This window comes from Saccopteryx bilineata, chromosome 2 (genome assembly GCF_036850765.1).
Source record: "Saccopteryx bilineata isolate mSacBil1 chromosome 2, mSacBil1_pri_phased_curated, whole genome shotgun sequence".
NCBI classification, from domain to species: Eukaryota; Metazoa; Chordata; class Mammalia; order Chiroptera; family Emballonuridae; genus Saccopteryx; species Saccopteryx bilineata.
In genome coordinates this window covers 169,991,762-170,017,382 of record NC_089491.1, presented here as the reverse complement: position 1 = coordinate 170,017,382, position 25,621 = coordinate 169,991,762, and the positions used below count along the sequence as shown (strand labels likewise).

Here is a 25,621-nt window from a genome sequence, read left to right as displayed (position 1 = left end):
CGGTTGGCTCAGCGGTAGAGCGTCGGCCTAGCGTGCGGAGGACCCGGGTTCGATTCCAGGCCAGGGCACACAGGAGAAGCGCCCATTTGCTTCTCCACCCCTCCGCCGCGCTTTCCCTCTCTGTCTCTCTCTTCCCCTCCCGCAGCCAAGGCTCCATTGGAGCAAAGATGGCCCGGGCGCTGGGGATGGCTCTGTGGCCTCTGCCCCAGGTGCTAGAGTGGCTCTGGTCGCAACATGGCGACGCCCAGGATGGGCAGAGCATCGCCCCCTGGGGGGCAGAGCGTCGCCCCTGGTGGGCGTGCCGGGTGGATCCCGGTCGGGCGCATGCGGGAGTCTGTCTGACTGTCTCTCCCTGTTTCCAGCTTCAGAAAAAGGAAAAAAAAAAACAAAAAACAAACAAACAAAAAAAAAGAATTTAATATTAGCCTTACCAATAGTGGTACAGTGGATAGAGTTGTCGACCTGGGACCCTGAGGACCCAGGTTTGAAACCCCGAGGTTGCTGGCTTTGGCAAGAGGTCACTGGCTCAGCTGGAGCCCCTACCCCCGTCAAGCTACATATAAGAAGCAATCAATGAACAACTAAAGTGACGCAACTACAGTTTTCATCTCTCTACCGTCCTCTCTCTCTCTCACTCTCTCTCTGTCTAAGAAAAAAAAAAAGAAAGAAAAGAAAGCATGGCCTGTGGTGGTGCAGTGGATAGAGCATCAACCTGGAATGCTGAGGTGGCCAGTTCGAGCCCCCCCCCCCTTCTTGGTCAAGACACATGCGAGAAGCAGCTACAAGTTGATGCTTCCCACTCCTCTCCCTCCCCATCTTCTCTCTCTCAAAATCAATAAATAAAAGCTTTCAGAAAAATAGCATAGCCTGACCAGGTGGTGGCACAGTGGATAGAATGTTGGACTGGGATGCAGAGGAACCAGGTTCAAAACCCCAAGGTCACTGGTTTGAGCGCGGGCTCACTAGCTTGAGTGCAGGGTCCCTGGCTTGAGCCCAGAGGTCGCTGGCTTGAGCAAGGGGTCACTTGATCTGCTGTAGCCCTCCAGTCAGGGCACTTATGAGAAAGCAATCAATGAACAACTAAGGTGCTGCAACTACAGAGTTGATGCTTCTCATCCTTCTCCATTCCTGTTTGTCCCTCTCTCTCACTAAAAAAATATTATACCCTTCCAAGTTGTTGACTTTTTCCAAATGTGGCGTGGATCTCTGCAGTTTATCCAGTAAAGCAAATCATTAGAGGACTTGAGCTGAAATTATCTCAACTTACACTTGTTCCAGGAATGCTGTTGTTATACAAGACATTCACAGCTAGCCTGACCTGTGGTGGTGCAGCAGATAAAGCATTGACCTGGAACACTGAGGGTGCTGGTTTGAAACCCCAAGTTTACCTGGTCAAGGCACATTTAGGAATTGATGCTTCCTGCTCCTCCCCCCTTCTCTTTCTCTTCTCTCTAAAATGAATAAAGTCTTAAAAAGAAAAACATTCACAGCTAGTTTATGAATGACATTTAAATGACTCATTACTTCAAAAAAAAATTTTTTTTTTTTTTTTTTTCCATTTCTCTGAAGCTGGAAACAGGGAGAGACAGTCAGACAGACTCCCACATGCGCCCGACCGGGATCCACCCGGCACGCCCACCAGGGGCGATGCTCTGCCCACCAGGGGGCGATGCCCTGCCCATCCTGGGCGTCGCCATGTTGCGACCAGAGCCACTCTAGCGCCTGAGGCAGAGGCCACAGAGCCATCCCCAGCGCCCGGGCCATCTCTGCTCCAATGGAGCCTTGGCTGCGGGAGGGGAAGAGAGAGACAGAGAGGAAAGCGCGCGGAGGGGTGGAGAAGCAAATGGGCGGTTCTCCTGTGTGCCCTGGCCGGGAATCGAACCCGGGTCCTCCGCACGCTAGGCCGACGCTCTACCGCTGAGCCAACCGGCCAGGGCCAAAAAAATTTTTTTAAAAACTGACGCATTGGCCAACTTTATAATTTATCTCTTTTCCTGATTTTATTCTAGATTACTTCTGGAATTTCCCTAAGGTCCCATTCCTAGCCTTCTTGTTCTCTCCTTTCATGTTTTTCCTGATTTTATTCTAGATTACTTCTGGAATTTCCCTAAGGTCCCATTCCTAGCCTTCTTGTTCTCTCCTTTCATGTTTGCATTAATTCCTAGAATTTCTTGATCACTTCTGGGCAGGTAACTCCCAAATCCACAACTTTAACCCTAACTTCTTGCTCTTAAGCTCCTGACACACATTCTCATTTAGTGACTAAAGAATGCTATATGGAAGCACTCAAACACAGTGTTCGCTGAATGAGCTCATTACACTTCACCCCTGAAACCTGCCAGTCCTCTCCGCCCTATTCAGGTTAATGACACCGTCTTCTCATTTATAGAATAGAAACCTGTCTTTATGACTCAGCTTTGGGTAAGTACCCCTGTTAAGTGCAGTGGTTAGGAGCACAGGCTTTGGAATGACTTTCTGGGTTCAAATCCCAGTTCTGATAGCTGTGTGAATTTTGTCCTTTGTCTATTTCCCCCCATAGAAAATGGAGATGATAATAGTGCCTTTTAATAAAGTTGGGATGGGTGGCTGGTTGGCTCAGTGGTAGAGTATCAGCCTGGTGTGTGGAAGTCTTTTTTTGTGTGTGTGACAGAGAGAATTAGAGAGAGGGACAGAGAGAGACAGACGGAAGGGAGAGAGATGAGAAACATCAATTCTTTGTTGCGGCTCCTTATTGTTCATTGATTGCTTTCTCATATGTGCCTTGACCGGGGGGCTACAGTAGACTGAGTGACCCCTTGCTCGAGCCAGTGACCTTGGGCTCAAGCTGGTGAGCCCTGCTCATACCAGTTGAGCCTGTACTCAAACTGGCAACCTCGGGGTCTCAAACAGGGGTCCTCCACATCCCAGTCTGACGCTCTATCCACTGCGCCACTGCCTAGTTAGGCTGGTGTGTGGAAGTCTTGAGTTCAGTTTCCAGTCAGGGCACACAGAAGTGCCCATCTGCTTCTCCACCCCTCCCCCTCTCACTTCTCTCTCTTTTTCTCTCCTCTCCTCCTACAGCCATGGCTTGATTGGAGTGAGTTGGCCCCAGGCACCGAGGATGGATTCATGGCCTCCACCTCAGGTACTAAAAAATGGCTCTGGTTGTAATGGATCAAGGGCCCAGATGGGCAGAGCATTGCCCCCTAGTAGGCTTGCCAGGTGGCTTCTGGTTGGGGCGCATGTGGAAATCTGTCTCTGCCTCCCCTCCTCTCACTAAAATTGAAAAAATAAAATAAAAATAAAGTTGAGATGACTAATGTTTAATGCTTAGAGTAGTGCCTGACCAGGTGGTGGCGCAGTGGATAGAGCATCGGACTGGGATGTAGAGGACCCGGGTTCAAGACCCCGAGGTCACCAGCTTGAGCACGAGTTCGTCTGGTTTGAGCTAGGCTCACCAGCTTGAGCCCAAGGTTGCTGGCTTGAGCAAGGGGTCACTCGGTCTGCTGTAGCCCCCAGGTCAAGGCACATATGAGAAATCAATCAATGAACAACTAAGGAACCGCAATGAAGAATTGATGTTTCTCATCTCTCTCCCTTTCTGTCTGTCCCTATCCGTCCCTCTGACACTCTCTCTCTCTCTCTCTCACACACACACACACACACACACATAATACTTTAGTGTCTCACTCAGTAAATGCTTGATGTTACCCCTTGCTTCATGGCCAATCTGATCCTTTCCAGAGTTTAGCTCCAACGATACCTCTGAGAAGCATTCCTTCCCCGTCCTATTGTACTTTGTCCTTATCTATTAGCAATATACTATCCTGTATTCCCCATTGTTTGTTGAAGTGCATCTACTAAGCTGAAATCTTTTTTTTCTTAAGTGAGAAGTGGGGAGGCAGAGAGACAAACTTCCACGTGTCCTGACCAGGATCTACCCAGCAAGCCCTCTATCTGGCAATGCCCTGCCCATCTGGGGCATTGCTCCATTGCTCAGTAACCAAGCTATTTTATTTTAGCTCCTGAAGCAAGGCCATGGAGCCATCCTCAGCATCCAGCGCCAACTTGCTCCATCTGAGCCATGGGTGCAGGAATGGAAGAGATAGAGAGAAGGGGGAGGGGTGGAGAAGCAGATGGTCACTTCTCCTGTGTGCCCTGACCAGGAATCAAAGTCGGGATGTCCACACACCAGGCCAATGCTCTACCACTGAGCAAACTGGCCAGGGCTGAAAATTCTTTTAAAGACTTGTTTTTTGGCCCTTGCCGGTTGCTCAGTGGCTAGTGTCAGCCTAGCATGTGGACATCCTGGGTTTGATTCCTGGTCAGGGGACACAGGAGAAGCGAACCCCCCTCCCTGCCCCTTTCTCTCTTTTCCCCTCTTATGGCTCAATTGGTTCCAGCATGGCCCCAGGTGCTGAGGATAGCTCAGTTGGTCCAAGGGCGGCAGTCTCAGGTGCTAAAAATAGCTCGGTATTCAAGCATCATCCTGGTTGGGCGGCATGTGGGAGTCTGCCTCACTATCTCCCCTCCTCTCACCTAAAAAATAAAAGCCCTGGCTGGGTGACTCAGTGGATAAAACATCCTCCCAAGGTCATGGGTATGTATAAGAAGCAATCAACGAGTACACAACTAAATGGAACTAAGCGCAACAAGTTGGTGCTTCTCTCTTTTACTCTCTCTCAAATCAATGGAAAACAATTTTTTTTTTAAAGACTTGTTTCTTAATTATTTGTATATCTCAAATGCCTAGCCACTACATCTGGCACATGACAGGTATGCTATAAGCGGTGGCTGAGTGAACCTGTCAAGTTTTTCTCTGGATGTTTCTTGTCCTCTTTTTTGCTTTGTTTCAAGCTCTAATCCTCTCTTGCATGACTTACTGTAAAGCTTATCATTGTCACCAGTTTTCGCTGAATTCCCATTGCCAATAAAACCATGAGTTGGAAGTCACTCTTCTCAAAAAATTACCTTTAAAATTTTGGGGATTTTTAATTTTTTAAGACTTTATTTATTTTAGTGAGGAGAGAGAGAGACAGAAGGGGTAAGGAGCAGGAAGCATCAACTCCTATATGTACCTTGACCAGGCAAGCCCAAGGTTTCGTACCGGCTACCTCAGTGTTCCAGGTCAATGCTTTATCCACTGCGCCACTACCAGTCAGGCAAAATTTTTGTTCTTTTTATTCATTTATTTGTTTAGAGAGGAGAGGTAGACAGACTCCCGCATGCGCCCCAACCTATATCCACCCAGCAACACCCCCCCCCCCCCGCCACTGCCATCTAAGACTGATGCTCAAATCAACTGAGCTCTCTGCAGTGCCCAGGACAATGCTTGAACCAATAGAGCCACTGGCTGAGAAGGAAAGAAGGGGACGGGGCAGGGGAGGAGAAGCAGATGGTCGCTTTTCTTGTGTCCTGACTGGGAATCACACCCAGAATGTTGCTCTAACTGACTGAGCTAAACAGCCAGGGCTAGGTAAAATATTAAACCAGCTTTCTCTACAGTTCTCCCCTCATACTCCTGACCTTAAAAGTTTAGAATGGATTGGCAAACTTTTTTTTTTAGCAAGAGAGACAAAGACAGAGAGACAGAGGGACAGATAGAGACAGGCAGGAAGGGAGAGAGAAGCATTAATTCTTCATTGTGGCACCTGAGTTGTTCATTGATTGCTTTCTCATATGTGCCTTGACTGGGGGGCTCCAGAAGGCCACACGACCCCTTGTTCAAGCCAGTGACCTTGGGCTCAAGTCAGTAACCATGGGGTCATCTCTATGATCCCACGCTTGACCACGCTCAAGCCAGTGACCTCGCCCTTAAGCTGGTGAGCCTGCACTCAAGCTGGCAATCTCAGGGATTTGAACCTGGGTCTCTCTGTAGGGACAGAAACATCCATCTGTTTCTGTATATGCCCTAAGCGGGGATCAAACCGGCAACCTCTGCATATTGTATGCTGGAACCAATTGGGCAATCCGGCTAGGGCATTACAAAGGACCAAAAAAGCAAACATTTGAGGCTTTGTAGGCCTTAGTTCTGTGCAACTACTCAACTCTGCTGTTGTGATCTAAAAGCAGCTATAGACTGGCAGGGTAGCTCAGAGCGTCGTCATAATACACCAAGGTTGCAGGTTTGATCCCCAGTCAGGGCACATACAAGAATCAAGCAATGAACACATATATAAGTGAAACAAATTGAAGTTTCTATCTTCCTCTCTAAAATCAACCCATAAACATTAAAAATAAATAAAAGTAGCCATAGACAACATGTAAACAAACAAGCATGGCTGTGTTCCAATACAATTTTTTTTTCTTTTACAAAAGCAGACAACAGGCCTGACCTGTGGTGGCAGAATGGATAAAATGACAACCTGGAATGCTGAGGTCACTGGTTGGAAACCCTGGGCTTGCCTGGTCAAGGCACATAAGGGAGTTGATGCTTCCTGCTCCTTCCTCCCCCCCTTTTTTCTCTCTCTCTCATCTCTCTAAAATCAATGTCTTTTAAAAAATATAAAAGCAGACAGTGGGAATGCAAGCTGTAATTTGCCAAACTCTGATCTACCACTTATGAAAAAAGTCTTTCCTGATACCCATCATAATCAGTGGCTGTATCTTCCCTCTGCTCACATATTGCTTGCAAAAGCACTTACAACACTTCTATCTTACTATATGCTCACCTCCATTAGGGAGTGAGTCTTTGAAGGTAGGTGCCATTTTGCTACATGAAATCCCCATCCCCTTCCCAGTGAATTCATTGCAGAATAGTCTGAATATTGTCTCTAAAAATCAAATCTACCCTAAAGGGAAGATTTGGTACCATTCATGACATTCAAAAGAATGAGCAACAGGTTCTAAAAGTAATTTTGAAGGAAATTCAAGAAAAAGAAAGCACTTCTGGTACTAGAGTACATATGTTGCCTCTTATGCTCTATTCTGTGATGTGTTCACCATTACTTTATAGTCAGACCTTGTGTGTATTGAAGTGTAGTATATACTCAGTTGGCACAGGAGTGTCCTTATGTTCCCACCCCTTAATCCCACTAGAGTATGTACAGTACTATTAAACTTACATTAGGTGCATGATAAATGCTTAACAAATTTAAAATGTAATACTCGGGGGAAAGAATATTTTCTTTTTCTCGTGACAGGGAGGTGGCAACAAATGCCTACCGAAGGGTTTATAGAGGTTTGACAAGCATACCAGGCAGCCAGTCGTTCCAGGTTCCCTTCCTCACATTTGCTTTCTTGGTTAAGAGGCATTAGGGGTAGAGGCTTCCCTGTTTATGATGTAATCCTAGATTCCAAAGCAAAGATGGAACAGGGGAGAAAGGTACATATGTATCTTCTGTGCAAAGTGTCCCCAAATCCCAGGAATGCAAGACATGGGATTTGGGGCAGAGGCAGACCCTGGAAAAAACAAAATTCAGATCACTAGAGAGAGAGAGAGTGTTCACTGCTACGGAACGGGAGTCAGGAGAAGAGGATGTAAGAGGCACACGGAGCAAAGATGTGAGGTGCCCACTAACCTCAGCAGACGTCCTCCTAAAACAGAGGTTAGTTCTCAGACAAGGATAGGTTACAAGGTAAGGAAGTAGTAAGGAGAATTAACGTGAGAAAAAGGCCAAAGCAGAGGAGAAACCTTCACAAGAAGGGGAGTGACATTGAATTAAGAATTTATAGTTGAGTGAAAGGTTTATTAGTGCAGTCAACACCATAGAACAGCACATATAACACAACCAGCAACCTGTAGAGACACGAGTGCAAAGGGTGGGGAAACTGCCAGCTTCCTGGCTCCATCTGAGGGTGACAACAGGGGTGTGTGTGCCGTGCTAAGGCAGGCAGGGGCAGCAGGGAATGGAAATGTAGTAACCAGATTAAGTATAGCAGCATTTTCAAATTCCTGAGCACAATGTCCCGGAGCTGGAACATATGACTGTTCCTACTCCCTTCAAGTTGTATCCCTCCACTCCAATCCCAGTGGAGCCATGACCCAACTACCCAGACCTCCAGCAAGCTGGCCTGGAATAAAATTCCAAAAAGAGAAGAAGCTGTTATATGGCCATCTCTCTTTAACCCTACTCCCACCTGCATATGAAATAATCACACCCACTATCCCTACCCTTCTCTTACTCTACCAGTCACCCTAGGGGTCAAGGAATGCCCCAGGTGGTCTGAAATGGAGCTGCACTCATTAAGGGGCATGGGTGAGACAGAGTACACCCTATTCTCAGAGACAAAGACAACTTCTATCCCACCTTGCCTGGTGAAGCTTAGAACCCAGACACATATCTTGAAGGAAATGGGGGAGGGAAGTTTCTTCGAAACTAATACTCTAAATATAGAATTCTATGCTGAGACCCTGAAAGGGTCAGGAGCAGAGTTCTCCAGAGCGCTCAGGCATCGATGCTGGACTGTCATGTCCATCACTGGAACAGAGGACGCTCCTAATCTCCGATGGGGTTATGGAGGGTTGGGGCAGACATAAGTTCAGCCAAGGACTCCTTTGCCCTTCTTATATTAAAGCCAAAGGTTGTGCTGAAAAGGAAAAATATAAAACAGACCCCACCCCTATCCCACCCTATCCAGAATCCCCACCATAGGAAAAGCAAAAGAAAAGTTTTAAGTTTTGTTAATTTTTTTTCTTTTTCCTTTCTTAGAAAAAAAAAGTAAATAAATTAAATTGCCAACAATGTGGCTGGGCTGGAAAAGTGGGGTAGCCATAACCAGGCCATTCTAAAAAAAAAAAAAAAAAAAAAAAAAAAAAAGTGGGAGGGAGGGAGTGAAATATAAACAAACAATGGCCAAAGGAAATTATCAAAATAACTAGTTACAATCACAGGGCTGGACAGGGGGCTATGGAACTACTACAGCCTATGCCACAGGAGGCAGTTGCCTATCTGATTTCAGCAAAAGCCAGAGTTGCTTCTTGATGAGTATATTCACCCCAGCAGACTAACCCTCTACCCCCATTCCCATCATTCCCTAATAAAGAGGAAGTGTAGGAAAGAGCTCATCTGTAAATTTTCGGCAACCCAACCTGCACACCCAGGTGGGAGCCCACGCCTTTAAGGTGGGCTAAACGAAGGTATTGCTTGGCACAGAGGTCCAGTCTTCCCCTAAGGGCCATCAAGGATGGCCAGTTACTGGCTCATTATTTCTAAAGTTTTGGTTCCACCCTTACCATTTCTTCAGGATGTCTGCTCCTCAGAGTTGCCCTCTAAATGTTTCGAGTCAACAAGCCTGCCTACTCAGATTCCCTGCTTTTGCAGGAGGGGAATGATTAAGATTTCTCACTCTACCCTGATCCTCTACAGAAAAAGAATATCTTTGTGCTTTCTGAAAATATCTGGAACCAGGGACCCTAGAGAGGAAAACAGATATAGAGGTGGGGACTTTCCCAACTACTCTGAAGATTTATAGACATCTTAGGGAAGAAATTAGGCAAAAGAAGGAAATCTGGGTTTCCCACCTGAAAGGCTGAGTAAAGTGTTCCAGGACCTTTCAGTGACAAATGAGCAGGGAGATGTGTGGCTCAAGGATAAGCCACAGTATTAAGGACAGTGGAGAGGACTCAGGGCTCAGCTACTAGAGCGATGAGATTTTCTGATTTCCATCTCTTCCTCACAGCCCACCGAGATCTATATCTCTTCCACACCATGCGCAAATATCATGACAAGCCCTGGCTCCTGCACCATGTCATCACCCATATGCTGGTTCTCACAGGCCATCACGACAACAGCCTGCTTGCCAGGGATGCGTTTGGCGACATAGTTCTCATAGTACCGCCGGTTCATCTGTCTTGTCTCTAGTGTGGCCAGACCCTGGGGCCAGCTTCGCTCATGGGCATTTTCTATCAGCTCGTTGACAATAGAGGCAGGACAGCCACTCTCCACCAGGGAGCGCTTGATTACAGCCTGGAGTACAGCATCTGGGGTGGAGATCATCCCTCCCCAGCGGGTCACTCTTGCTGGCTGTAGGGAGTTCAACCACCTGTGTGGAGGGAGATGGAGATGGTCATTTCAGCTCATACTTTTTCTCTGCATTGCTTCTTTTCCTAATAGGAATGACTTTCCACTCTGCAATTAGCTTAACCCTATTCTTTCTTCTTTCCTTTCATCCATCCATCCATCCATCCATCCATCCATCCATCCATCATTGATTCAGAAACTTGTAATCTTTCCCTAGCTGGTCCCATCTGAATCACCACATATTATTCACCAGATTAAACTGCATGAGTGTAAGGTCCATTATTTTTCTTAAAATTCCCAATATTTTTTAGTCCTGGACAAATAGATTGATTGGCTAGAGCGTCATCCCGAAGCACAGAGGTTGCCGATTTGATTCCTGGTCAGGGCACATACAGAATAGATCGATGTTCCTGTCTTTCTCTCTCTCTAGAAAAATAAAATAAAATCCCAATACTTAGCACACATTGTACCTGGCACATGCTAATTGCTCAAGAAATGTTTGGCTGTGGCTGGTTGGCTCAGTGGTAGAGTGTCAGCCTGGTGTGTGGATGTCCCAGGTTCAATTCCTGGTCAGGGCACAAAGGAGAAGTGCCCATCTGCTTCTCCACCCCTCCCCTCTCACTTCTCTTATCTCTCTCTTCCCCTCCTGCAGCCATTGCTCAATTGGAGCGAGTTGGCTCTGGGTGCTCAGGATGGCTCCATGGCCTCCACCTCAGGTGCTAAGAAGAGCTCAGTTGCTGAGCAACAGAGAAATAGCCCATGATGGGCAGAGAATCGCCCCCCTTGTGGGTTTGCCAGGTGGATCCTGGTCAGGGTGCATGTGGGAGTCTGTCTCTGTCTCCCCTCCTCTCACTGAGTAAAACACACACACACACACACACACATCTCTGTCTCCCCTCCTCTCACTGAGTAAAACACACACACACACACACACACACACACACACACACACACACACACACACACACACACATTTATTGGCCCTGGCTGAACAACAGGTAGGGCATTAGCCCAAAGCACAGAGGTTGCCAGTTTGATCTCTGGTCAGGGCACATACAGGGACAGGATGATGTTCCTGTTTCCCTGGCTAAAATCAATAAACAAAAATTAAAAAGAGGCCTGACCTGTGGTGGCACAGTGGATAAAGCGTCAACCTGGAAATGCTGAGGTTGCCGGTTCAAAACCCTGGGCTTGCCTGGTCAAGGCACATATGGGAGTTGATGCTTCCAGCTCCTCCCCCCTTCTCTCTCTCTCTCTCTCCCTCTCTCTCTCCTCTCTAAAAATGAATAAATAAAATTTAAAAAAATAAAAATTTACTTCTATAAAAAGACACTTTAAAAAAATTACAAAGAAAAAAAGAAATGTTTATTGAAGGAAGCAATTATTCCTCTATACTATGTCCCCTCTATTCCTGACAGCAGAAATATTTGCACTATATATATATTGATTCACCATGAACAGTTTAGTGTGTGAGCTATATAGGACTCCAGAATTGAAATATCTTAGACTTTGCTTGTTTACTTCATTGCACTTTACTGCATTTTTAAATCACTTTCCGGGATTTGCACTCTTTTCTTCTCTGGAAGTTAGCTACCTAAAGATGTACATATCTTCTGTTTCTTTTTTTTTATGACAGAGACAGAGAGAGGGACAGATAGGAACAGACAGACAGGAAAGGAGAAATGAGAAGCATCAATTCTTCGCTGCAGCACCTTGTTAATTGATTGCTTTTCTCATATGTGCCTTGACTGGGGGGCTACAGCTGAGAGAGTGACCCCTTGCTCAAGTCGACAACCTTGGGATTCAAGCCAGTGACTTTTGGGCTCAAGCCAGCGACCAAGGGGTCATGTCTATGATCCCATGCTCAAGCCAGCGACCCCACACTCAAGCTGGTGAGCCCGTGCACAAGCTGGCGACCTTGGGGTTTCAAACCTGGGTTCTTCATGCCCCAGTCCAATGCTTTATCTACTGCGCTACTGCCTGGTCAGGCTCTTTTTTATTTTTTAAAGATTTTATTTATTGATTTTACAGAGGGGGGGGGAGCAAGAGGTATCAACTCATAGTTGCTTCCCTTTCATTGGTTGCTTGTTGTATGTGCCCTGACTGGACAACCCCAGGGTTTTGAACCAGCAGCCTCAGCATGCCAGGTGAACGCTCTACCCACTGCGCCACCGCAGACCAGACTTTTTCTTCTTTTTGGCCCTCCTAGCATAGCACTTTACAGCCTTTAATACAAGGCTTTGTACATGTGAGTACTCACCTAATTCTGGAGAAACTGTTTCCTTGTGTAAGCTCCCTTCATCTACCCCCAAAAATAAGAGATCACATACTGTGTCCCAGTCCTTCATCCCAACAGCTGAAAAGTAGTGGCTCTCGCCCAGCCTTATTACCCTCCTTCTGCCACTCCCCTGCTCTTCCTCCTTCCAGGGTTCAATGCCAGGTTGTGGAATAACTCCACATCCTGAGTGACACTCACTCTAGGATCTCATTGTATTCAATTGTTTCCTCCAGGTTCTGAAGATTGGGGTTGACACTGCGGATTGCACGCATGTATGCCTTCAGCAGCTGGATATCTCGCTTCTAGTGGAGGGAAAGAGAACCAGGGATGATGGTTAAGGCAGAGAGCAGATGACAGACAAAAGTTAATCTGAGAATGAGGGCAACTGGGAGTTCAAAAGAACCACCAGATTGTAAGCTTCATGAAGACTGGGATATGATTGCTTCATCCTCAGCTATATCCCCAGTGCTTATAAAGTGCCTTCATAGAGAAGGCAGCTGATAAATGTTAGGTAGTGAATGACATTGAGGGGATGAAGGGAAGGGAGAAGAGCTCCCATCTGATTTCCTACTAAGCCGCAGGCAGAGTGTCTCCTCAGCCAGGTGCACAGCAGAGGCACAGATCTGCAGCTCACACGGTGCTTATCACTCACAAGCATGTGGTTATTTGCATATTAGGGACATGTTTTTCCCCATGTACTCTGGGCCCTACCTGCTCTGCCAGCTGGTGTTTGTGTTCAGCTGAGGTCTTCTCCAGCTCTGCGATGCGTGCCTGCTGCTGCTGTACCACCGAGCGCAGGTGCTTAATGCAGTTGTGGTTTGGTAGCTCATCTTTGGGCATCTCCAGGCTGCCTCCAAGGGTGGGAAAAGAGAATAGGAGCATTCAGTGCGACGTGTAGGCAAAGGCAGAAACTTGCTGAGAAGGCTTTCTCCTACCCCAAATTTCTAACATTCATTCATATCTTTTCTTTTTTTTAAGATTTTATTTAATGATTTTAGAGAGGAGAGAGAAAGGCGGGAGTGGAAGAGAAGGGGGAAGCATCAATTCATAGGTAGTTGCTTCTCACATGTGCCCTGACCTGGCAGGGTTTTGAACTGGCAACCTTAGCATTCCAGGTTGACACTCTATCCACTACGCCAGCACAGGTCAGGCCATTCATTCATTCACTTCTTTCTTTCTTTCTTTCTTTCTTTCTTTCTTTCTTTCTTTCTTTCTTTCTTTCTTTCTTTCTTTCTTTCTTTCTTTTGTGACAGAGACAGAGAGGGGACAGGTAGGGACAGACAGACAGGAAGGGAACAGACAGGAAAGGAGAGAGATGAGAAGCATCAATTCTCCATTCCAGCACCTTAATTGTTCATTGATTGCTTTCTCATATGTGTCTTGACTGGGGGGCTACAGCAGAGCGAGTGACTCCTTGCTCAAGTCAGCACTTTAGGCTCAAGTTGGTGAACCTTGCTCAAACCAGAGGAGCCCGCGCTCAAGCTGGCGACCTCAGGGTTTCGAACCTGGGTCCTCCTCACCCCAGTCTGACACTCTATCCACTGCGCCACCGCCTGGTCAGGCCCATTCATTCATTTCTAACTTCGGTCCTTCCTCTTGTGTTTCTTCACTCTCCTCCCTAGCTCCCCCCTCACCTCTCTGCTATCTATTTTCTCTGGGCTTCTTTCCCTCTCTAAGACAGTGTTTTATCTACTATATGGCTGTCCTTTCCTCCTACAGATTCTGCCTCTGCATTCATCCTAAGAAGCTCTAGATTCACACAGCCCTAGCTATTAGCATTTAATTAAATATTGCATACCCCAAAGAAAGAAAAATAATAGGGCAAGAGGAAATATAAGGCTGGAAATTAGAGCAGTCAATCTGACAAAGAGCAGGTAATACTGAACAAAAATGAAAGAATAAAATCAAGTTCTTAGTGTTCGCCTGACCAGGCGGTGGCGCAGTGGATAGAGTGTCAGGCTGGGATGCGGAGGACCCAGGTTTGAGACCCCGAGGTCGCCAGCTTGAGCATAGGCTCATCTGGTTTGAGCAAAGCTCACCAGCTTGGACCCAAGGTCACTGGCTTGAGGAAGGGGTTACTCGATCTGCTGAAGGCCCATGGTCAAGGACCATATGAGAAATAAATCAATGAACAACTAAGGTGTCGCAATGAAAAACTAATGACTGACGCTTCTCATCTCTCTCCATTCTTGTCTGCCTGTCCCTATCTATCCCTCTCTCTGACTCTCTGTTTCTGTAAATTAAAAAAAAAAAAGATTTTAGTGTTATCATGCAGATTGCTGAATTGCTATCTCCCTTATATAAGAGCAAAAAAATCATAGTTGTAAGCAGCATGAAAGTGAGATCTTGAGGCAGGATGCCAGGGTGACCAAGAAAACTCCTTGCTTACATGCCCCTCAGCCAGTGAGCAGAGGACCCAGAGACAGGAGTATAAATGGGAAAACCCTTATCCATGTGGGGCAGAAGAAGGGAAGGAATCTCACCCGCAGCCCTGCTCACAGGTCACAGGCCGTTTTGGGTTGTGCTCACAGTCACTGAGGTGAGACATGAGGTTGTCAAGCCGGACAACAGCACTACAGCCAAATACAGCGTTGTCGCAGGCAATCTGCAGCTTTGACAACATGTTCCGCATGATCCGAGGTACTGGGCGCAGGTGGGCAACCGTCACTACACTACGGTCCACCGGACACGTCTGCTGTTGAGAGAACCACTGGGTGATGCAGGCATTGCAGAACGCATGCTCGCAATGAGGTGCCTAGAGGGAAAACAGGGCAAAAGAGAATTAGCAGGACCTAAGAGTCTGTGTATATGACTCAAAAAGCCTTTGAGCAGCTTCCAGGACCAGAGGTCTCTGGGTCGCAACAAAGTATAGCTCCACTATGAGTAAGCAAGGTATTGTGAGGACAGGCTTCAGATATGTTTTCTGTCCTCAAGATTCCAACTGGATTGTGACATAAGAAAAACAAGTAGCAATAAGTTATATAACAATAAGATATAAATAATATTACAGAACAATAGGAGTAAGGACTAACAATGACAAAAGGTAATCCATTAATTGTGAACTGGATTACACACACAATAATTACCAAAGAAATTCAGAGGAGGGTGAGAACTTTCCAAGCTAGGTCAATCAAGACAGAATTCGATATGGATCTTGAAAGATAAGGAGAAGGGAAGGAGGACAAAGATTTATTGACAAAAGTTCAAGGTAAGAAAGCAAAACCGGCCTGACCAGGCAGTGGTGCAGTGGATAGAGCATTGACCTGGATGCTGAGGACCCAGGTTTGAAACCCTGAGGTCACTGGCTTGAACATGGGATCATAGACATGACCCAATGGTTGCTGGTTTGAAGTTCCAGGTCGCTGGCTTGAACAAGGGGTCACTGGCTCTGCTGTAGCCCCCTGGTCAACGCACATATGAGAAAGCAATCAATGAACAACTAAGGTGCCATAAATACGAATTGATGCTTCTCATCTCTCTCCCTTCCTGTCTCACTCAAAAAAAAAAAAAAAAAAAAAAAAAGCAAAACAGAACAAAAGCCCATAACTCTCCTAGTGAGAGGTTAAGTGTCCTCTGTGTGAGTCCAAGTTCATATTTTATGAGCGCTACTTTGCCCCGAATCCCATGCCTACACTCCAAAACAGGAATTTTTTTTGTAGAATCACATTATTTTTTTATTTATTTATTTTTTTTTTCATTTTTCTGAAGCTGGAAACAGGGAAAGACAGTCAGACAGACTCCCGCATGCGCCCGACCGGGATCCACCCAGCACGCCCACCAGGGGCGATGCTCTGCCCACCAGGGGGCGATGCTCTGCCCACCCTGGGCGTCGCCATGTTGCGACCAGAGCCACTCTAGCGCCTGAGGCAGAGGCCACAGAGCCATCCCCAGCGCCCGGGCCATCTTTGCTCCAATGGAGCCTCGGCTGCGGGAGGGGAGGAGAGAGACAGAGAGGAAAGCGCGGCGGAGGGGTGGAGAAGCAAATGGGCGCTTCTCCTGTGTGCCCTGGCCGGAATCGAACCCGGGTCCTCCGCACGCTAGGCCAACGCTCTACCTCTGAGCCAACCGGCCAGGGCGAATCACATTATTTTTTTAAAAAATTTATTGATTTTAGCCTGACCAGGCAGTGGCGCAGTGGATAGAGCATCGGACTGGGATGCAGAGAACCCAGGTTCAAGACCCCGAGGTCGCCAGCTTGACCGTGGGCCCATCTGGTTTGAGCAAAAAGCCCACCAGCTTGAACCCAAGGTGGCTGGCTCCAGCAAGGGGTTACTCGGTCTGCTGAAGGCCCACCGTGAAGGCACATATGAGAAAGCAATCAAAGAACAACTAAGGTGTTGCAACACACAATGAAAAACTGATAATTGATGCTTCTCATCTCTCTCTGTTCCTGTCTGTCTGTCCCTGTCTGTCCCTCTCTCTGACTCACTCTCTGTCTCTGTAAAAAATTAAAAATAAATAAATAAATAAATATTTATTGATTTTAGAGGCAGAGGAAAGATGAGAGACATTGATTTGTTGTTTTACTTATTTCTGCATTCACTGATTGATTCTTTTAATATTTTTTAATTTATTCATTTTAGAGAAGAGAGAGAGAGAGAGAGAGAAGGGGGGGAGGAGCAGGAAGCATCAACTCCCATATGGGCCTTGACCAGGCAAGCCCAGGGTTTTGAACTGACAACCTCAGTGTTTTTTGTTTTTGGGTTTTTTTTTGCAGATGCAGAGTCAGAGAGAGGGACAGATAGGGACAGACAGACAGGAAGGGAGAGAGATGAGAACCATCAATCCTTCATTGCGGCTCCTTAGTTGTTCATTGATTAATTTCTCATATGTGCCTTGACCGGGGGGCTACAGCAGACCGAGTGACCCCTTGCTCAAGCCAGTGACCTTGGGCTCAAGCTGGTGAGCCTTGCTTAAACCAGATGAGCCCGCGCTCAAGCTGGCGACCTTGGGGTTTCAAACCTGGATCCTCCACATCCCAGTCTGACGCTGTATCCACTGCACCACCACCTGGTCAGGCACAAACTCAGTGTTTTGAGGTCAATGCTTTATCCACTGTGCCACCAGGAGTCAGGCCCACTGATTGATTGTTGTATATGCCCTGACTGCAGATTGAACCTACAACCCTGGCATATCCAGACAACACTCTAACCAACTTAGCTACTCACTCAGCCAGGGCTAGAATTGTATTCTTTTCAGTTTCATAAAGATCATATTTCATCCCTCACCAGATAGCTCAGTTGATGCCGTTAGACCATCATCCTGAAGTACAGAGGTTGCCAGTTCAATCCCTGATCAGGGCACGTACAGGAGCAAATATAGGTTCCTGTCTCTCTTCTCACCCTTCTTTTCTCTCTAAAATCAATACAATGAACATTTAAAAAAATTTTTTCAGCCTACTTTCTTTTTTTTTTTGTATTTTTCTGAAGCTGGAAATGGGGAGGCAGTTCAGACAGACTCCTGCATGCGCCCGACCGGGATCCACCTGGCACGCCCACCAGGGGGCGATGCTCTGCCCATCTGGGGCATTGCTCTGTTGCAACCAGAGCCATTCTAGCGCTTGAGGCAGAGGCCACAGAGCCATCCTCAGCACCCGGGCCAACTTTGCTCCAATGGAGCCTTGGCTGTGGGACGGGAAGAGAGAGACAGAGAGGAAGGAGAGGGGTAGGGGTGGAGAAGCAGATAGGCGCTTCTCCTGTGTGCCCTGGCCAGCAATCGAACCCGGGACTCCTGCACGCCAGGCCAACACTCTACCACTGAGCCAACCGGCCAGGGCCTCAGCCTACTTTCTTGATAACTCAGATAACCTCTAAAGTTAATCCTTCAAGTGAGAAGATTCCCCGGTCTATGTGGAGATACTATCTGGCCTCTAGCATAGAAAAAACATAGTAGGGGCCCTGGCCGGTTGGCTCAGCGGTAGAGCGTCGACCTGGCGTGCGGGGGACCCGGGTTCGTTTCCTGGCCAGGGCACATAGGAGAAGCGCCCATTTGCTTCTCCACCCCCCCCTCCTTCCTCTCTCTCTCTTCCCGTCCCACAGCCAAGGCTCCATTGGAGCAAAGATGGCCCGGGCACTGGGGATGGCTCCTTGGCCTCTGCCCCAGGCGCTAGAGTGGCTCTGGTCGCGGCAGAGCGACGCTCTGGAGGGGCAGAGTATCACCCCCTGGTGGGCAGAGCATCGCCCCTGGTGGGCGTGCCGGGTGGATCCCGGTCGAGCGCATGTGGGAGTCTGTCTGACTGTCTCTCCCCATTTCCAGCTTCAGAAAAATACAAAAAAAAACAAACAAAACAAAATACAAAAAACATAGTAGGCATTTAGTAGATGTTGATGAATGGATGGATGGATGGATGAATGGAGTGCCTACTATGTCCCAACACTTTGCTAGATGAGTATAATAAAAAAATAAGTTTCTGCCTTCAATATACTCACAGACACCAAAAGGCTTTGTAAGGAAGAAGTCATTGTTGATATCACTAATTCAACTGTCAGATTCCTTTCACTCAAAGACATGTGGTTCTTTCCAAAAATCTTAGAAACCCGATCTCCAAAAAACCCTTAAATCTGCCTACTTTCCCCCATCTCTACAGCTAATAACCCAGTTTAAGTGATCTTTTCTCACCTATGTTACTAAATATGTCTTCTAACTGGTCTCCCTACTTCTATCTTGCCCCATTATATTCCATTCTTTTGTTTTTTAATTTTTATTTATTGATTTTCTTAGAGAGAGGGGGAGACGAGAGAGAGTAGCATCAACTCATAGTTGCTTCACTTAAGTTGTTCAATGATTACTTCTGGTATGTGCCTTGACCAGGCAAGCCCAGGGTTTTGAACCGGCAACCTCAGTGTTCCAGGTCAACGCTTTACCCACTGCACCACCACAGGTCATATTCCATTCTACATTCAGCAGCCAGAATGGTCATTTAAAAATATAAACTACATCAGCCCTGGCCAGTTTGCTCAGTGGTAGAGCTGTGACCTGGCGTGTGGAAGTTCCAGATTCGATTCCTGGTCAGAGTACACAGGGTAACCATCTGCTTCGCCTGCCTTCCACCCCCTCCACCTTCTCTTCTTCTCTCTCTTAATTCCCCTATTGCAGCCATGGCTCGATTGTTCCAGTGTGTTACCCCCAGGGACACTGAAGATGGCTTCGAGGAGCCTCTGCCTTAGGTGTTAAAAATAGTTGATTGCCAGTATGACCCCTAATAGGCAGAGCATTGGCTCCAGATGGCAGTTGCTGAGTGGCTTCTGGTTGGGGCACAAGCAGGAGTCTATCTCCCCTCCTCTCACTTAAATAAAAAATAAAAATAAATAAAAATACAGACTAGATCAAATCACGCCCCTGCTTAAAATTTTACAATGGCTTCCCACCATACTTAAAATAAATCCAAACAATTATTCAGGACTCCTAACATTCTGCTTGATCTGGCCCTATGCCTCTGCCCTTTCCTCACCTCATATCACACGCCCAGCACTGTGTTTAGGCCATTTTGGCTTTCTTTCTGTTCCTTGTCCATACTCAGCTCATTCCTGCCTCAGGACCTTTGCTTTTGCTGTTCTCCTATGCCCGAAATGCTCTTTCTCTAAATCATAGCATGAATAGTCCCTTATCATTCAGCTCTCAGCAAAACTATCACCTCTTTTGTGACCATTTTAACTAAATCTGTCACACCTGCAAAAATATACAGAATGTACTACCATTCATATAAGAAAGGTGGACAAATATATATATATATATATATATATATATATATATATATATATTCATACTTGTTTGTATTGGCCTATACATACTGGAAGGATACCAAATAAAGTAATATTTTGATGGGGGGGAGTAGGTATACTGGGACAAGGATACAAGAGTTCTCACTGTATACCTTCTTATACTGTTTTGATTTCTGAACCATATGAATTAAAAATATATATATATATATAAATATAAAATGTTTTACATATATATAAAATATAAAAACATCAACATCCCTAGCAGGGGACTTCTACTCGTGGAAATGTGGCTAGTAGCCTGGCATCATGAGGTCTGCCTGGCCTGCTACTCAGAAGGTAAACCCTGAAGGCTGGAGAGTGGGTTCTGATAAAGATAGTCAACCAACTTCACTGATCTCTCCACACGTGTCTCGCCTCAAACGATAGTGCCAGAAAACAGACAAGGACCTGCCAGTGTGGTCAGGGAACTGACACACCCCTGACCTCTGACATTGCCAGAATAACTTGCTCTACACCCAGCCAATCTGCTTCTACTAGTAGTAGGCTACAAAGGCCTAGAGGACAGGGGAGAGGTCCAGGACAAGCTGCCACTGGAATACAGGATGATTTTCATTTAGCTCAGGCATCTGTGCTCTTTTGAGTGGTTGAAAACTGGAATAAGAATAAACTCGCCTGGCTGGTTGGCTCAGTGGTAGAGTGTCGGCCTGGCGTGCAGGAGTCCTGGGTTCGATACCTGGCCAGGGCACACAGAAGAAGTGCCCATCTGCTTCTTCACCCCTCCCCCCTCCTTCCTCTCTGTCTCTCTCTTCCCCTCCCGCAGCCGAGGCTCCATTGGAGCAAAGATGGCCCGGGAGCTGAAGATGGCTCTATAGCCTCTGCCTCAAGCGCTAGAATGGCTCTGGATGCAACAGATCGACGCCCCAGCGGGTCAGAGCATCGCCCCCTGGTGGGCGTGCCGGGTGGATCCCGGTCGGGGGCATGCGGGAATCTGTCTGATTGCCTCCCCGTTTCCAGCTTCAGAAAAATGAAAAAAAAAAAAAGAATAAACTCAAAGAATCAAGGAGAGTTGGAATATGAGCTGTATAAGCAGTGTGTGGGGGAAGGGCCATGAGACTTTGTAGACAGTGTCCTGGTTTGGAAAATAGGATTATCTCTAGCTAGCCAGGAGTGGCAGAGGATTAATTGGTATTTAGAGTCCAGGCAAAAAGGACATGCAGGATGATATCCCAGGAATACAACTGTTAAGAATTCTTCTGTCCTAGCTGGTTGGCTCAGCTGCCCTAGAGTGTTGGCTTGGCGTCTGGAAGTCCTGGGTTCAATTTCTGGTCAGGTCACACAGGAGCAGTGACCATCTGCTTCTCCCCCCCCTCCCCCCCCCCTTCTTTCTCTATCTCTTTCTCTCTTCCCTTCCTGCAGCCATGGCTAGAATCGTTCGAGCAGGTTGGCCCTGTGTGCTGAGGATGGCTCCATGGCCTCATCACAGGCACTAAAATAGCTCAGTTGCTGAGCAATGAAGCAGTGGCCCCAGATGGGCAGAGCATCACCTGGTAGGGGGCTTGCCAGGTAGGATCCAGGTCGGGGTGCATGCCAGAGTCTGTCTCTCTACCTCCCCACTTCTCACTTAATAAAACAAAATTCATCTCAGTATACTTGCCTATTAATCACAAGCTTCTCCTCATGCTTGCCTCAGGAAGATACAACTGACTCTGGTCTGGCAAGGCTAATTGAGAAATGACCTATTGAAGATGGCAGCTTTTGGATCAAATGCAGAGTACATGGCTGCATCAAAAATTGTTTTTTTGCGCCCTGGCCGGTTGGCTCAGCGGTAGAGCGTCGGCCTAGCGTGCGGAGGACCCGGGTTCGATTCCCGGCCAGGGCACACAGGAGAAGCGCCCATTTGCTTCTCCACCCCTCCGCCGCGCTTTCCTCTCTGTCTCTCTCTTCCCCTCCCGCAGCCAAGGCTCCATTGGAGCAAAGATGGCCCGGGCGCTGGGGTTGGCTCCTTGGCCTCGGCCCCAGGCGCTAGAGTGGCTCTGGTGGCAACATGGTGACGCCCAGGATGGGCAGAGCATCGCCCCCTGGTGGGCAGAGCGTCGCCCCATGGTGGGCGTGCCGGGTGGATCCCGGTCGGGCGCATGCGGGAGTCTGTCTGACTGTCTCTCCCTGTTTCCAGCTTCAGAAAAACAAACAAACAAACAAAAAAAAAATTGTTTTTTTGGCCCTAGCCGGTTGGCTCAGCGATAGAGGGTTGGCCTGGCGTGTGGGGGACCCGGGTTCGATTTCCGGCCAGGGCACACAGGAGAAGAGCCCATTTGCTTCTCCACCCCCACCCCCTCCTTCCTCTCTGTCTCTCTCTTCCCCTCCCGCAGCCAAGGCTCCATTGGAGCAAGGATGGCCTGGGCGCTGGGGATGGCTCCTTGGCCTCTGCCCCAGGCGCTAGAGTGGCTCTGGTCTCGGCAGAGCATCGCCCCCTGGTGGGCAGAGCGTCACCCCTGGTGGGCGTGCCAGGTGGATCCCGGTCGGGCGCATGCGGGAGTCTGTCTGACTGTCTCTCCCCGTTTCCAGCTTCAAAAAAATACAAAATAAATAAATAAAAATTTTTTTGCCCTGGCCGGTTGGCTCAGTGGTAGAGCGTCGGCCTGGAGTGCAGAAGTCCCGGGTTCGATTCCCGGCCAGGGCACATAGGAGAAGTGCCCATCTGCTTCTCCACCCCTCCCCCTCTCCTTCCTCTCTGTCTCTCTCTTCCCCTCCCGCAGCCAAGGCTCCATTGGAGCAAAGATGGCCCAGGCGCTGGGGATGGCTCCTTGGCCTCTGCCCCAGGCGCTAGAGTGGCTCTGGTCGCAACAGAGCGACGCCCCAGAGGGGCAGAGCATCGCCCCCTGGTGGGCAGAGTGTCGCCCCCTGGTGGGCGTGCCGGGTGGATCCCGGTCAGGCGCATGCGGGAGTCTGGCTATCTTTCCCCGTTTCCAGCTTCAGAAAAATAAAAAAAAAATTGTTTTTTCTCACCTGACCAGGCAGTGGCGCAATGGATAGAGTGTCAGACTGGGATGCGAAGGACCCAGGTTCGAAACCCCAAGGTCGCTGGTTTGAGCAAGGGGTCACTCGGTCTGCTGTAAACCCCCCCCCCCCCCCAGTAAATGCACATATTAGAAAGCAATCAGTGAACAACTAAGGTGCTGCAACGAAGAACTGATGCTTCTCATCTCTCTCCCTTCCAGTCTGTATGTCCCTATCTGTCCCTCTCTCTGTCTCTGCCACACACAAACAAATTGTGTATCATTCATACATTTCCCATGTCCCCAAACATAAGCCAACACCTTCATCTGATGTTGATAAAAAAAAATTTGTTTAATTTGGTTTTTGTCCCTGGCTGGTTGGCTAAGCAGTACAGTGTGGGTCCCGGGTTTGATTCCTGGTCAGGGAACAAAGAAGTGACCATCTGCTTCTCCATCTCTCCCCCTTCAATCTCTCTCTCTCTTTCTCTCTACTCTCCCACAGCCGTGGCTCATTCGAACAAGTTGGTCCCAGGCATTGAGGATGGCACTATGGCTTTGCCTCAGGCACTAAAATACCTCAATTGTCGAGCAAGGGACCCACGGCTCCAGATGAGCAGAGCACTGCCCTGTAGGGGGCTTGCTGGGTAGATCCCAGCTGGGGCACACACAGGAGTCTGTCTCTCTGCCTCCCCACCTCTTACTCAATATTTTTTTAAAAATTGGTTTTTCCAATAAATCCCAAGAAGAAAATAGGTCAGTACGTACAGTTCCCCACTTCCTATTTGTTAGACAGTAGGCAGAGGCTGCAGGGAGACTGGCTGACTACCCAAAGCACTACACATTAAAATGCAGAGAGAGCTGATACAGAGAGCCCAGAAGTTCAGTTGAAGTTAGGAAGACAGAACCTAGTCAAAGCTCCTGCAGAGGAAAGAAAGTTCACAAGCTACTGTCAAAATACAGAAACAAACAACTGATTTATTTTTTTGTGTGTCAGAGACAGAGAGACAGAGAGAGGGACAGATAGAGACAGATAGGAAGGGAGATGAGAAGCATCAATTCTTTGTTGCAGCTCCTTAGTTGTTCATTGATTGCATTCTCATATGTGCCTTGATTGAGGGGAGCTGGGGGCTATAGAAAGTGAGTGACCTGTGCTCAAGCCAGTGACCTTGGGCTCAAGCCAGTGACCATGGAGTCATGTCTATGATCCCATGCTCAGGCCAGCGACTTCGCATTTAAGCTGGTGAGCCTGTGCTCAAGCCGGCAACCTCATGGTTTTTTGTTTGTTTGTTTTTACAGAGACAGAGAGAGTCAGAGAGAGGGATAGGTAGAGACAGACAAACAGGAATGGAGAGAGATGAGAAGCATCAATCATCAGTTTTTCATTGCGACACCTTAGTTGTTCATTGATTGCTTTCTCATATGTGCCTTGACCATGGGCCTTTAGCAGACCGAGTAACCCCTTGCTTGAGCCAGCGACCTTGGGTCCAAGCTGGTGGGCTTTTTGCTCAAGCCAGATGAGCCTACGCTCAATTTGGCGACCTCGGGGTCTCGAACCTGGGTCCTCCGCATCCCAGTCCGACGCTCTACACACTGCGCCATCGCCTGGTCAGGCCCAACCTCATGGTTTCAAACCTGGGTCCTCTGCATCCCAGTCCGATGCTCTATCCACTGTGCAACCGCCTGGTCAGGCATAACTGATCATTTTACAACAGAAAAAGCTCTGAGTGACCTGAGAAGAAAATCTGAAGCCCTGGACTTCTGCGGCATCCTCTTCTAGACAGAGTGGAGGCCCTATTCCTCTTGTAGCCGTCACTGCTCCTCTGCCCCAAACCTCTATTCTAAGTGTGTGAAGTGTGGGAAAAGGGCAATGGGGAGTCAGAACACAGTGGTCCCATTACCTGTGAATACTTTCTACTAGTTCCATGTCACCTATTGCCCCACTAAACCTGCCATCATACCAACTCACCTGGACCGGTTCCTCCAAGACTCCACTGCAAATAGGACAGATAAGATCTTCATCAACATCGCCCTGGAAGCGGGTCACATCATACCCCATGTCTCATCACTGAAACCCAGGCCCTGAAAGGAACCACAAAGGAAAATGAGGCCAGTTCAGAAGGAGCCAACCTACATGTACTAATTTGAACTCATTGCTAAGATTTATTCATTTGTCCAACAATTATTTATTGAGAGCATACTATGTGCCTGTCATTTTGGGGGGAAAAAACTGACTCAAGAAACTTAATTTTAATGGGAAAAGACATTACATAGCATACATTTTAAAAAATATTTTACTTACTGATTTTAGAGAGAGGAGAGAGAGAGAGAGAGGGAGGAGGAATGGGAAATATCTACTCATAGTAGTTGCTTCTTGTATGTGCCTTCACCAGACAAGCCTGGGGCTTTGAACTGGTGACCTTAGCATTCCAGGTTGATGCTTTATCCACTGCAGCACCTCAGGTCAGGCTACACAGCATACATTTAAAATATAAAGTGATAAATGCTTTAATAGAGTAAGTACAGTATATTATGAGGACAAGAGATGTAGACACCTAATCCAGGCTGAAGGGAGAGGATTTTTGAGAAGTTTACTTCTTTTTTTTTTATTTTTTTTTTATTTATTCATTTTTAGAGAGGACAGAGAGAGGGAGAGGGAGAGAGAGAGACAGAGAGGGAGAGAGAGGA

General features: G+C 47.6%; 1 protein-coding gene, 1 long non-coding RNA gene and 1 other non-coding gene across 6 annotated transcripts in view; 2 read left to right on the top strand and 1 right to left on the bottom strand.

Moving 5' to 3' along the window:
- The first annotated feature begins 1,893 nt into the window (after positions 1-1,893).
- On the top strand, positions 1,894-8,834 carry LOC136324917 (uncharacterized). The gene is made up of 2 exons (XR_010729164.1): positions 1,894-2,032; positions 2,113-8,834. It is a non-coding gene; the product is annotated as an uncharacterized lncRNA (long non-coding RNA).
- A 760-nt stretch (positions 8,835-9,594) lies between these two features.
- The window catches only part of RNF41 (ring finger protein 41), a 36,513-nt gene continuing 20,486 nt past the window's right edge, over positions 9,595-25,621 (bottom strand). For 3 of the 4 annotated variants that reach the window (XM_066258435.1, XM_066258434.1, XM_066258437.1), the window contains 5 exons: positions 24,903-25,015; positions 14,703-14,974; positions 12,931-13,066; positions 12,418-12,521; positions 9,595-9,963 (listed from right to left, as the gene is read on the bottom strand). In XM_066258435.1, coding sequence (XP_066114532.1) covers positions 9,612-9,963; positions 12,418-12,521; positions 12,931-13,066; positions 14,703-14,974; positions 24,903-24,992 — 954 coding nt within the window. In that variant the 5' untranslated portion in view covers positions 24,993-25,015 and the 3' untranslated portion in view covers positions 9,595-9,611. Of the gene's footprint in view, positions 9,964-12,417; positions 12,522-12,930; positions 13,067-14,702; positions 14,975-22,946; positions 23,051-24,902; positions 25,016-25,621 lie in introns of those variants that run through there. The other variant, XM_066258438.1, reaches the window with a different exon arrangement.
- On the top strand, positions 22,545-22,620 carry TRNAS-GGA (transfer RNA serine (anticodon GGA)). The gene has a single exon. It is a non-coding gene; the product is annotated as a tRNA-Ser (tRNA).